Raw genomic sequence first — 12,571 nt, 5'->3', positions numbered from 1 at the left:
ACTACAGTTCCCATCATCCCCTGCCAGCACATTGGAATCATAGTCCATAACATCTGGAGGGGCGCAAGTGACACCTATATTATAGACCACCCTTTAGGTAGATCATGGGGAAGGTGACCCCTTTTCTAGCAAACGTCCTGAGACCAGGGATCTGCAAGAGACGTGTGAAACTCAGGTTTTAATCTTGACTGAATCATCCCTTGAGTTGTCGTCCTTCTTGTTTTATAAACTTTCTGTTTTACAATCGGGACTAACTGCTAAATTTCTAATTCACGTTATCTGCTTTTATAAATGATCTGTGACGCTGGTAGGTATAACTGCGTATAGATGGCCAGCATAACTTTCTTCAAATCCAGTATTGCTGTTTATTCACACCTCAACATGTTAAATAAAGATCTATTGTACGCTGGGCTGGGCGGCGTGACACCCCCGCGAGGCCCCTTCCTGAACCCTCGGTTGCCAGAAACCCAGGAAGCTCTCCAGATATGAGGAGGGGCCCTGCATTGGACTGGGCTTGGGAGTGGGCGTGCAGCCAGTGAGGGGGGGCAGGTCACGTGCTCCTTGCTGACCGCTGGCCCCCACCAGTCTGCGCTGGCTGCTGCTCCCGAGCACTCTCCCAAGGGTCGCCCCAAGAGGAGAGCACGGCAGTAGCCCAGCCTGGGTGAGAGTGAGGAGGCAGACCAGGGGGCTCTGTGGCCAGGCAGAGGTGATGCCTGCTGCAGACCCCCGGTTTTCCAAAATGGCCACCGCATCAAGCAGAACTCCCGAGCTGCACCACTGGCTCTTGGAAGGCAACATGAGCCCACCCGCCACTGGACAGCTTTGGAGGCCCGGCCTGCCCGCCTGCTTACCCAGAGAACCTCCGCAGTGCTCCGTGTACCGTGGTCGAGGTCCCCTAGGGCGTACGATGGCTGCCTCTGTGCCAGGGCCAGGAGGTGCCTGGCGCATGGGTCACAAAGCCAGCCCCAGACGAGCGCTGATGTCACAGTGCCCCAGTTACCGGGGGAACCCCGGTCTCTGTGGAGCCAGCAAGCCTGCTATTATCACATAGTGCCATGTCCCCTCGGGCAATTGACCATGTGCACAGAGGCACTGAAAAGCCTTGGCCATGCTGGGCCCAGCAACAAGGGTGGGTCTGACAGGTCGCCACCCCCCACGCAGGCCCTGGCTGGGTGGGCTGACCAGAGCGGCAGGCGCGTTGCCCGGGAGTCCCGGAGGAGAAAGCTCCTGCGCTCCTCGCACATCTGTAGTCCCCAGGAACTGCTTGGAGTGAGCATTTGCACAGGGAGGTTGCTGAGAGCAGGGCGTGGGGGGTGGAGGAGGAGGAGGAGGAGGCCCCTTCTGGTGTAAGGCCTGGGCATGGAGGCTCAGTCACAGGCCCACTGGGTTTTTTCCTCTGCTTGGCTGCACATAGAGAGCCTCGTTTGAACTGAAGCAAACTTGGGGCCAGACTTCAAAACAAGGCTCACTTTTTAAAAAAATCAGCAACCCTCCCCCTGCCCTGCAGGTTGACCTTTTTCCGTAGCAGATTTGGTCGTCCTGACCCTGCCCTTGGGCATGGGATGTCTCTGGCAACTCCACACATCCTGCAACATCTTGGAGCAATTCCCCAGCGCTGGTTGTGTGGGGCCACGATCGGAGTGTGTCTCAGAGCATTCCAAACAGGGATCAAAACAACATGACGGAGAGAAGTCCATTTTGTGTTCACGTTTTGCCATGAGTGAAATTATTCCACGAACGATCTGCAACCGAGCAGCCCCCCTTCCTGCCTTCCACTGTCCTCGTGCATCCAGAAAACCCACTTTTCTGACCCGTGACTGTTGTGGTTGTGAAATTCTTTATCTTGAAAGAAGGGGATTCCTGCCCCCTGGTGCACAGCCAAGGAAATGCATCAAGAGCCACCACGGGGTAGCCGATAGCGCAGTAATGGCGAACCTTTTTGAGACCGAGTGCCCAAATGGCAACCCAAAACCCACTTATTTATCGCAAAGTGCCAACATGGCAATTTAACCTGAATACTGAGGTTTTAGTTTAGTAAAAACAGTTGGCTCCAAGGCATGCGTTACTCGGGAGCAAGCTTGGTGGTAGTCAGTGGCTTTGCTTTGAAGCAACCATGCAACTCTTCCAACGGGTGAATCACGACCCTCGGAGGGTTTACTCAGAATCAAGCCTCATTGCCAGCAACCGAGCTTACTCCCAGGTAAAGGATCACGCTTTAGTTCTTTGCATGAAAATCAGTGGGGTTTAACAGTGCTTAACAGGGTTACCTACACTGCTTCCCCAAAACTAGGTCTTAGGTTTAATGCTAATAATCGAGCCCAGCGGCCCAGGCCAGCCTAGATGTGGGGTGGGGGGGGGAAGCACTCTGTGAGTGCCCACAGAGAGGGCTCTGAGTGCCACCTCTGGCACCCATGCCATAGGTTTGCCACCACTGCGATAGCGGTTCTGGTCAAGCTCTGAAGCTGGCAGGGCGATCCAGTTACACACGCTCAACCCAGCCTACCTCAAAGAGCTGTTGTGAGGGGAAAAGGAGGACAGGAGAATAAAGTAAAAATAGATAATAAAAAGATTTTTGTGCATCGTCTCTTGGAATATTTATAATATTCCTCCAATTCCATTTACCCAACAAAATTATATGACTATGAAGCTTTTTTCAAATCAGCTTAAGCAACCATGCAATCAAGGACCCCTAGTTTTAGATAGGCCCTGAGAACTCAGGTCAGCCGGGACATCTTAGGACAGTGGTGGCGAACCTTTGGCACTCCAGATGTTATGGCTGATGGGAATTGTAGTCCATAACATCTGGAGTGCCAAAGGTTCGCCACCACAGTCTTAGGACTTGAAAAATGGAGCTGGGAGAAGGGAACCCCTGGGCCAGACCTGAGGCTTTCCTGGCAAACCTCCTACGCATCTTCACAGGTGCACAGCAGCCAAAAATTCAACATTTTCTGTCTGCAGCCATTGAGACGCTGCCTGTGATGCAGCTGCTAAAGGTAGGAGAGCCGCACCAGGAAACTAAAGCTGTCAGTCCTAGAAATGTCTGGCTGAAACCTGGGACCCAGCAGCAGCCCCTCTTTCTTTCCTCCACCGAAGAACCGGGACTCGGGTGGTTGGGGCTGCTCACCCTCTGCTCTCGTTTCCTTTCCCCCAACGCAGCAGCCCAAGAAGAAGCAGCGCTGCTCCTCCGCCACTGGGACGGCGGAAGAAGAGGGCAGAGGTGACATCGCCTCGATCCAGATTTTCCCTCCTGAGCTGGTATGTGACTGGGCGTGGGGGGGGGGGGAGAAGAAGAAGAGTTTGGATTTATATCCCCCCTTTCTCTCCTGCAGGAGACTCAAAGGGGCTGACAATCTCCTTGCCCTTCCCCCCTCACAACAAACACCCTGTGAGGTGGGTGGGGCTGAGAGAGCTCCGAGAAGCTGTGACTAGCCCAAGGTCACCCGGCTGGCGTGTGTGGGAGTGCACAGGCTAATCTGAATTCTCCAGATAAGCCTCCACAGCTCAGGCGGCAGAGCTGGGAATTGAACCTGGTTCCTCCAGATTAGATACATGAGCTCTTAACCTCCTACGCCACTGCGACTGAGTCCCTTCTCTCTCCCCAGCTGTACTACATCATCTCCTTCCTGCCTGTGAGGGACGTGGTCGCTCTGGGCCAGACCTGCCGCTACTTCTACGAGGTGTGCGACAGCGAGGGCGTCTGGCGCAGGATCTGCCGCCACCTGTCCCCTCGGCTGCGGGATGAGAACTCGGGCGGCCACCGACCCTGGAAGCGCTCGGCCATCCTTAACTGTCAGTATCCCTTGGTGTTGCTTAGAGAACAGGGGGAGCTACTGCAAGGGAGTTTTCACCCAAGGCAGGGGGGCACTTGCACTGGTGAGAAAATATGGTGTTTGCGTGAGAGAGGGGCAGTGTTGCACGAAGCGCTTGCCAGGGGCAAGGAAGGACAGCCCCCCCCCCCGAGGAAAGAAGGGCCCCCCACTCCCAGAGGAGGGAAAGGTGTTGCTGAGTCATCAGCTCCTCCAGAGAGACCCACCTCCCCCGCTCGGGGCTCTTTCTGTTCCACAGACACCAAGGGACTGTACTTCCAGATGTTCAGTGGCCGCCGGCACATTGTCAGCAAGACCGTCGCCCCGCTGCTCTCACACGGCTACCGGAAGTTCCTGCCCACCAAGGACCATGTCTTCATCCTTGACTACAATGGCACCCTCTTCTTCCTCAAGAACACGCTCGTCTCCTCCACCACGGGCCACATCCAGTGGCGCCGTGCCTGCCGCTACATGGTGCTGTGCCGGAGTGCCAAGGACGTACGTGCCCGAGAGGGGGGACCGTTGCTGCAAGAGCGGGGGCGCCGTCGCAAACCATGTTTCTTTCCAGTGGTGCTGCAGTCGCAGATGTGGCCCAGGCTCCATGCAAGCAACGGAGGAGAGAGAGTCTGTTTTGCTAGCATGTTCCAAAGGAGCACCCCTTCCCTGCTGCCGTCCACCTCCGAGATCCCCAGAGTTACTCTCAAGTGGGAGGAAGATTAGGCAGCTTCCTGGGGGCTCTCGTGGCGTCTGTGGCCTGCTAAAGAGAGGAGCTGTCCAGAGGCACATGTAGCCCTCTTGGGCTGGGTGTCAGAACCAGGCCAGCCCTCCAGAATGTTGTGGACTACAGTTCCCATCATCCCCTGCCAGCATGCTGGCAGGGCCATGAGTAGGAGCATCTAAGGAGGAACCGGGCTGCTCTTAGGGAGTGTGACTTCCTGTGATTATACGCTGCCACTGGACTTTTCAGTTGCTTCTGGGAGGACTTCCTTGTAGTTAGAGCGGTTCCTTAGGGGAGCAGCCATCCTTGGGAGGTGGTTTGCTCTCCATCTGGGGAGGTTCTGAAGCAGAGGCTAGCTGGCCACCTGAGGGCTGGGCTAACTCTGCAAACTTAGGCAGATCGAGGGAGAGAGGATGGGCTGGGGCTCAGCTCCGGTGGCCCTTTCTTCTATGCCCCGGACTTTGGGGTCCGGAAGGCGTTTTCCTCCAGGCTTGACTTGCCTTCCTCCGGGCATGGACCAGGGCTCGTGGGGAAGGGGGGCTCGCCATGAATTTCCTGCACTGTGCAAGGGGATGGGCTATGACCCTGGAGGTCCCTTCCAGCTCGCCGTTCCTATCGTGCTCCTGCCAGCCTCGCCATATTTCCTGAGCACCATAATAATCAAGGCAGGTGTACAACAGGTACTATCACAAATATTACACCCATGCATACTCCAACTCACTAGGTGAGTATCATTTTAACATTATCTTACTATCACAAATATACAAAAAAAAGAATTGTTATTTTACACCGATAAGGTGCCTTAGCTCTTAAAACCTCTATAGATTAGGTTTTTATTTTAATGATCCTTTGTCAAGCTTGTGTTGTTGTACAAAGTATACTTTTTCTTACTCCTCTAGGAGCACAACTGTTTTTTCTTACACTAACTAGATAGTTTCCAAACTGAATTTCAAGTTTCACTTGAATGGCTCTTCTTTAAATAGTCCTTCTCTCTGGATATCAGGATCTCATGTGAGAGGAGTAAGAAAAAGAATACTTTGTACAACAATTATTGGTTTGACAAAGGACTGCCGAAATAAAAACCTAATCTAGAGGTTTTATAGCCATACCTGACAGTGTACTTACTAAACAATTTTTGTGTATTTGTGATAGTAAGATAATGTTAAAATGATACTCACCTAGTGAGATGGAGTATGCATGGGTGTAATATTTGTGACAATATTTCCTGAGCAGCCAGATCTTCCTGCGAAGGAGAAGCAAGACCAGCTGTGCAGGAACTGGGCTGAGGACTCAGGACAGCCACCTCTGGGGCTGCTCTCGGCCCCCTGACCCACCAGCGTTGGCCAAAGGAAGCTTTGCCCAGCGCTGAACTCCTGCCAGGAGAACCACCTTCCGTGGTCCTCTGCCTGCACGCCATGAAAGGCAGTGGAGAGGCAGGGCCCTTAAAATAGCCAAAGACTGATAGCAAATCTGTTAGGAGCCAAAGAACGGGACTACGGGGCGGGACTGGCTAAACAGTCTGCTTTTGGCATGCACAAGGTCCCAGGTTTATTCTCCTGCAGCCAGATGAAAGGCTCCAAAATGGGGGGGGGGGGGAGGCGTGAAAGACCCACACCTGGCAAGACCCTGGTTTTGATGCACTGATTGTCTGATGGAAGTACATGAGCAGAAAGAGCCATCAGCCAGCAGGCCTTAGAACGAGACAGTGCAAATCGTATCACTGTGTCTTGAAAGTTTAAAAACACACGCAGGAATGTGGTCTAAGTCTTGAGACTGAGTGTGGAGGCAGGGAGACAGAACCACCTTCCCTATGAGGAGAGGCTGCAGGGCTTGGGACTCTCTAGTTTGGAGAGGAGACGTCTGAGGGGGGATATGATTGAAGTTATAAAATTATGCATGGGGTAGAAAATGTGGACAGAGAGAAATTTTTCTCTCTTTCTCCCAATACTAGAACCAGGGGGCATTCATTGAAAATGCTGGGGGGAAGAATTAGGACTAATAAAAGGAAACACTTCTTCACGCAACGTGTGGTTGGTGTTTGGAATATGCTGCCACAGGAGGTGGTGATGGCCACTGACCTGGATAGCTTTAAAAAGGGCTTGGACAGATTGATGGAGGAGAAGTTAATCTATGGCTCCCGACCTTGATCCTCCGTGATCTCAGATTGCAAATGCCTTAACAGTCCAGGTGCTCGGGAGCAACAGCCGCAGAAGGCCATTGCTTTCACCTCCTGCAGGTGAGCTCCCAAAGGCACCTGGTGGGCCACTGCGAGTAGCAGAGAGCTGGACTAGATGGACTCTGGTCTGATCCAGCTGGCTTGTTCTTATGTTCTTATGAGATATTCTAGCTCCCTCAGATTGCATCGTGACCTTCACGGGCCGCTTGTGCCGTCCTTTAGAGCAGCATTGAGCACAGTTCCCTGCAGCAATATTTCCAGACCCCTCACGTCCTATTTTTCTGTCTGCAGTTTGCCACAGACCCCAGAAGTGACACCGTGTACCGCAAATACCTGTACGTGCTGGCTGCGCGGGAGCAGGCGGGAGCCGCAGTGCTGGGGTGCAGCGAGGCCCCTGGAGCGACCGCAGGCAGCCGCCTCTGTGACTGCGTGGAGGTCTACCTGCAATCCAGCGGGCAGCGGGTGTTCAAGATGACCTTCCACTTTTCCATGAAGTTCAAGCAGATCGCGTTGGTGGGGCAGGAGGCGGAGAGGACCCTCTTGCTTCTGACAGGTCAGGGCTGGGGAGCTGCTGCTCCTTCTGGGCACGGGTGGCAACCACGACGTCTGGCTGAACACAAGGCCTCGGGTGCATCACTGTTGCTCCCGCTCTGTTCTCACGAGTGGCATTCCTGAAAGAACCCCTCTCCCGCGTGCCCAAATCTCTTGATCTCAGGATGTTAGCAGCGAGGTTTATTCCCCAGCAGTATCGCCAGTTTAAAAGGTCCAAAGGTGGGGGGGGGGGGGCGTGAAAGACCCACACCTGGCAAGACCCTGGTTTTGATGCACTGATTGTCTGATTGTCTGGGAGCAGCAGTGGCGTAGTGGCTAAGAGCAGGTGCACTCTGATCTGGAAGAACCGAGTTTGATTCCCCGCTCTGCCGCCTGAGCTATGGAGGCTTATCTGGGGAATTCAGATTAGCCTGTGCACTCCCACACACGCCAGCCGGGTGACCTTGGGCTAGTCACAGTTCTTCGGAGCTCTCTCAGCCCCACCCACCTCACAGGGTGTTTGTTGTGAGGGGGGAAGGGCAAGGAGATTGTCAGCCCCTTTGAGTCTCCTGCAGGAGAGAAAGGGGGGGGATATAAATCCAAACTCTTCTTCTTCTTAGTCAGTGGGCAGGCCCCTTCCTTTCCCAGAGCACTTTTGCAGGGGAGGGGGGTTGCTGGCCATCACAGAGAGTCCTTCTGCACTGGAGGGCCCTGCGATTTCCTAACGCGACTTGAGAGGAAAAGAACAAACACCCTTTTGCCCGTGCAGTCCCGACAGAAGTCTCTCTCTCTCCACCCTGGCCTGTTTGTGTGGCCCCTGCAAATGCAAACTGACGTTGTGGGTGGATTCTTTCTCTGCAGAGGAGGGGAAGATCTACAGTCTGGTGGTGAACGAGACACAACTGGACCAGCCTCGCTCCTACACTGTGCAGCTGGCTCTGCGCAAGGTCTCCAAGTGCCTGCCCCACATCTCCCTCCGCAACATGCATTCCAACCAGAGCAGCGCCGTCTACCTCACAGGTACCCTGTGGCCAGTGGTGGGATCCAAAAATTTTAGTAACAGGTTCCCATGGTGGTGGGATTCCGAGAGCTGTGGCATAATAAGCGCCATGAGGGGCTGGAGAACCTGGCCAGTGAGGCCCGAGGCGGGCATCCCAGGGGCGGAGTGAGAACATTCCCCACTGGGCTGGGGCTGTGTGCAGGACGCAGCCACTGCGCCCGGATCGCCTTGGAAGGCCGAGAGCTTGAGGCCAGGTACAGCCCATGAGCTGCCTGCCACGCCGGTGCACCTCCTGCTAGACTGCTTCAAGTTCTGCGCACTACTGCTGAGAGGAGGGGCGTAACTAAGGCAAAAATCACGTGGCAAAATCACCCATTAGTAACCCCCTCTCGGCACACACAAATAATTAGTAACCTACACTCGGGAACCTGTGAGAACCTGCTGGATCCCACCGCTGGCTGCTTCCCGGCAGTTTGGCTGCAGGGGGGGGGGGGGTTTGCAGCGCTTGAAACCTGCATCCTCCCCAGCCGGGGACAGCGGTCCAGGTGTTGGGCTGGGGACTGGGGGGCGAGTTTGAGTGGCAGCCAGCTGGGTGACCTTGGGCCAGTCACACGCACTCAAACTAGTCCACCTCACAGGGTTGTGAGGTTGAAACAGAGGAGGGGAGAATTATATGCACACGGGCAGACTTTGAAAGAAAGGCCGGGGATAAATGAAGTGAATGAGGAGCAAGCATCACAAGAGAAGGCTAGAGACAAGGAAGGACCCGTGGGGACGGAGGGGAAAAACCTCAGGTGGCGCCACAGTGTCAGGAGCAGAGACAAGAGAAAGCCTCTGGGTAGAAGACGTAGATTTCAAGGAACAGGGAAGAGGAGGAGGAGGAGGAGGAGGAGGGAGGCAGCCTGTGGACGTGGGCGGAGTTGCTTGGCAGAAGGTGCGGAGATGGAGACAGGAGCAGCAGACAGCAGAGTTTGCGTGGGGGAAGCAGAGAGCAGCCGTGGGCGTAGGCAGAGCGAAGGGAGGCCACACTCTGTGGAAGGGGGTTTTAAAACGAGGCTCTGGAGCGTGGCCTTGATGCTCTGCACAGCGGAGGCCTTCTCTGAGCAGGGAGAGCCTCTGCTTGGTGCCCCTCTTGCCCCTCGTCTGCAAGAGGGGGCTTCTGTGCTGGAGGAGGTGGGTGCCGTGTGCCCGCCCTGACCCTCTCTCCCCTCCGCAGACGAAGGCGCCGTGTACTTCGAGGTCCACTCACCTGGTGTCTACCGCGATCTCTTTGGCACCCTTCATGCTTTCGACCCGCTGGACCAGCAGATGCCCTTGGCCCTCTCTCTTCCAGCCAAGGTGACACAAAGTGGGAGGAGACCTCCCCACACGGAGGACTTGAGGGGGTGCCGATGAAGGAGGAAGGGGCTGGAAGGGCCTCTGAGACTTCAGGGTCAGGGACTAGCCAGCACGGCCCCCCTCAGACCTTCCAGCTGCAGGCCACATCTGTCCCTGGAAACTGGGGCATCGTCACAAATGGTGGGCAGCCAGACAGTCTCCATGCATGGCTGGTGGTTGGCCGTGCCCCACGTAGAAGTCCAGCCACAGGGCTCGAGCAAACAGACCAGCCACTCAGACCTCCTTGTCCAAGGTCTGCAAGGAAGGTTTGGGAGTGCCGGTGTCCCCTCGTACCCCTGGCCACTACAGGGCTTCCATTTGCACACGGGCAGACTTTCTGTAGGAGTGAGGCTTGGCAGGGGCAGCAGGCTCTGGGTCTGAGTGGCAGACGGGCTCAGATGAAGACGGCCAGGGATTCCTCGCTCCCGGAGCAGGCTTTGCCCAACCTCTGTTTGCCCCCAGGTGCTCACCTGTGCCCTCGGCTACAACCACCTGGGGCTGGTGGATGAGTTCGGGAGAATCTTCATGCAAGGAAATAACCGCTACGGTCAGCTTGGCACGGGGGACAAGATTGACCGTGGGGAGCCCACCCAGGTAAGACGCCCGGGGAGAGGAGCAGGCCAGCCAAGGGGGAGGGGAGGGCGGACGGCCCACGGGAGGGTGGGGAGGCTGCCACGTCCAAGGGGTCGGTGCTCCTGGGCTCTTGTGGGACAGGACACGGAAGCCCCGCCTGTCCCTTCCCCAGTATCCTTGCCTTGCTCACTGCAGCAGCCCATGAGTCTGGGAGGCTGTGCAGCCAGAGATGAATATTCCTGAAAGGTACCAAACCATATAGAAAACCGGAGCAGAATTCTCCCTCGGGCCCTCCAATCCCATCCTGGCAGCAGGAAACTTCCTGAATGCAGCTCGGGGAGAGGGGGAGGGGAAACCTTCTGCTCTACTCAGACCCTCCTCTTGTTCCCCTCCCGTCCAGGTGCACTACCTGAAGTGCCCCATCGACCTCTGGTGTGGCCTCAACCACACCCTGGTGCTGAGCCACAGCGGAGAGCAGGGCAAGGACCTTCTCGGCTGTGGCTGTGGTGCCGGAGGGCGGCTGCCCGGGTGGCCCAAAGGCAGTGCCTCCTTCGTCCGGCTGCATATCAAGGTGAGGGGGGGGGTCTCCTGGGTTGAGGGTGGGGGGTGGGGAGGAGCGAGGCCCAGGGATTCCCTCCCCCTTTGGAGGAGCCCCACCTGGGAGAAGACAGCCGTTCCTGAGCTTTCGTCCCCTCCATCCCATCCCGTTCTTTCGTCTTGTTTTTTTTTAAGAGCGGTTTTTTAAAGTTACAGGCCAAGAAGTTCACAGAAGTTCACAGAGTGAGGAGGTTTCTAATATTGAGAAAGTTGAGGCTCTCCCTTGGCGCCTTCCTTTCCTCTCTGCCATTGTTCCTCCCTGCACCCTTGAACTGGAAACAGATTTCACAGTTTGGTGTAGAACAACAACTTCTCCAAACTGAACAAGAAAAATGATCCCCCAGTTTTTTCATAGCACGCAGATATATGTCCAGTTGCCTGGGGGGGGGGGGGACCAAGTGGCTGGCATGATGCTGGATGGGATGGACCCCCCCTCCCAGAAACCCTCCTTCTGGCACCCCCAGCCTATCTCCAGGTGCCGCCCTCACCCTCCCTGTCCCGCCACTGCAGGTGCCGCCGTGTGTCTGCCGCGTCTGCTCCACGCGCGAGTGTCTCTACATGCTGTCTTGCCATGACATCGAGGAAGTGCCTGCCTACCGCGAGCTGCCCGCCAGCAAGGCAGGGCTGCCCCCCAGCGACACAGAGGCCATGGCTGCCCGGGCGTGCGAGGAATACCTGAGCCAGCTGCACAAGTGCCCGACGCTAGAGGGGCGCATGGCCAAGATGAAGGAAGCGGTGGGCACCATGCCCCTCATGACGTTCCAGAAGGACTTCTTTTGGGAGGCTTTGGACATGATCCAGCGGGCAGCTGAACTCCGAGATTCCCCTCCGTCCAGCTAGCTGGCTGGCCACGGGTGCCCCCCACCCCACCCCTCTCCCTCCTGCCCCTCTTCCTGACCCCTGCACACATCATGGATCGTGATTAAGAGATAGAGAAGAAAGACTTCACAATGAACAATTGGGAATAAATAAACCACAAGCACAGATGTCATAACCACTTCCGCTGGACCGGGCCTTCGCCTCCTGCCTGCCCGTCTGTCTCTAGAACGGCTCCTGCTACCTAGTTTCCCAGGGCAGCCATGAGAACATAAGGAGGAGCCTGCTTCCATCTAGCCCAGCTCTCTGCTACTCACATTGGCCCACCAGGTGCCTTTGGGAGCTCACAGGCTGGATGTGAAAGCAATGGCCTTCCGCTGCTGCTCCCGAGCACCTGGTCTGTCAAGGCATTTGCAATTTCAGATCAAGGAGGATCAAGATTGGTAGCCATAGATTGACTTCTCCTCCATAAATCTGTCCAAGCCCCTTTTTGGTCTGGCCCACCCAAGAGCTTTGCAGGGATTTGAGAGTCTGGGGAAGGAGCCTCCGCTCCTGTTGGCCTCCAGTGTGCTCCTGGACTAGAATTTGACCGTTCAGCCAATTAATGATTAACAATCAAGAGAATAACGACCACGGAGCGATCTCTCTCTCCCTGCTGCTGCCTCCCCCCCACCCCCACCCGCCAACGCAGGTTGAAGTCTCAGGCTAGGATCTGGGAGACCCCCCCCCCCCGCCTGCCACGGAGCCTCACTATCCAACACTGCACCAGACCCAACTCCTAGTCTGGCCTACACCACAAGGTTGCTGAGAGGATAAAACTGAGGGGGGAGATTGAGGTAAGTTGAGTGTAGTCCTCCTTGGGGAGAAGGGCAGGATATAAATGCAACAAATTAATGGAGAGGGGGCAGCCGTTGGAGGAAGGGCCAGCCACGCCTCAGCACAGGGCACGAGATAACGGGGGCACTGCTTGTATCTGC

General features: G+C 55.8%; 1 protein-coding gene across 1 annotated transcript; it reads left to right on the top strand.

Annotated features, from left to right (window-relative positions):
* The first annotated feature begins 1,077 nt into the window (after window positions 1-1,077).
* On the top strand, window positions 1,078-11,647 carry FBXO24 (F-box protein 24). Its single transcript, XM_048516852.1, has 10 exons — window positions 1,078-1,269; window positions 3,157-3,255; window positions 3,603-3,789; window positions 4,066-4,304; window positions 6,992-7,253; window positions 8,093-8,251; window positions 9,448-9,569; window positions 10,071-10,202; window positions 10,582-10,752; window positions 11,289-11,647. The coding sequence occupies exons 1-10, from the start codon at window positions 1,078-1,080 to the stop codon at window positions 11,616-11,618; spliced, it is 1,893 nt and encodes a 630-aa protein (XP_048372809.1). The 3' UTR covers window positions 11,619-11,647.
* The last annotated feature ends 924 nt before the right edge of the window (window positions 11,648-12,571 follow it).

Source organism: Sphaerodactylus townsendi, linkage group LG15, assembly GCF_021028975.2.
Source record: "Sphaerodactylus townsendi isolate TG3544 linkage group LG15, MPM_Stown_v2.3, whole genome shotgun sequence".
Lineage (NCBI taxonomy): Eukaryota > Metazoa > Chordata > Lepidosauria > Squamata > Sphaerodactylidae > Sphaerodactylus > Sphaerodactylus townsendi.
The sequence above is the reverse complement of the archived record's forward strand: the minus strand, read 5'-3'. Positions and strand labels throughout refer to the sequence as shown.

Bases quoted from the DNA above. Each gene is read 5' to 3' on its own strand.
- FBXO24 (XM_048516852.1), top strand. From the start codon at position 1,078: ATGTGCACAGAGGCACTGAAAAGCCTTGGCCATGCTGGGCCCAGCAAC. The intron at 4,305-6,991 runs GTACGTGCCCGA...TTCTGTCTGCAG, and splicing joins TGTGCCGGAGTGCCAAGGAC to TTTGCCACAGACCCCAGAAG. The intron at 8,252-9,447 runs GTACCCTGTGGC...TCCCCTCCGCAG, and splicing joins CAGCGCCGTCTACCTCACAG to ACGAAGGCGCCGTGTACTTC.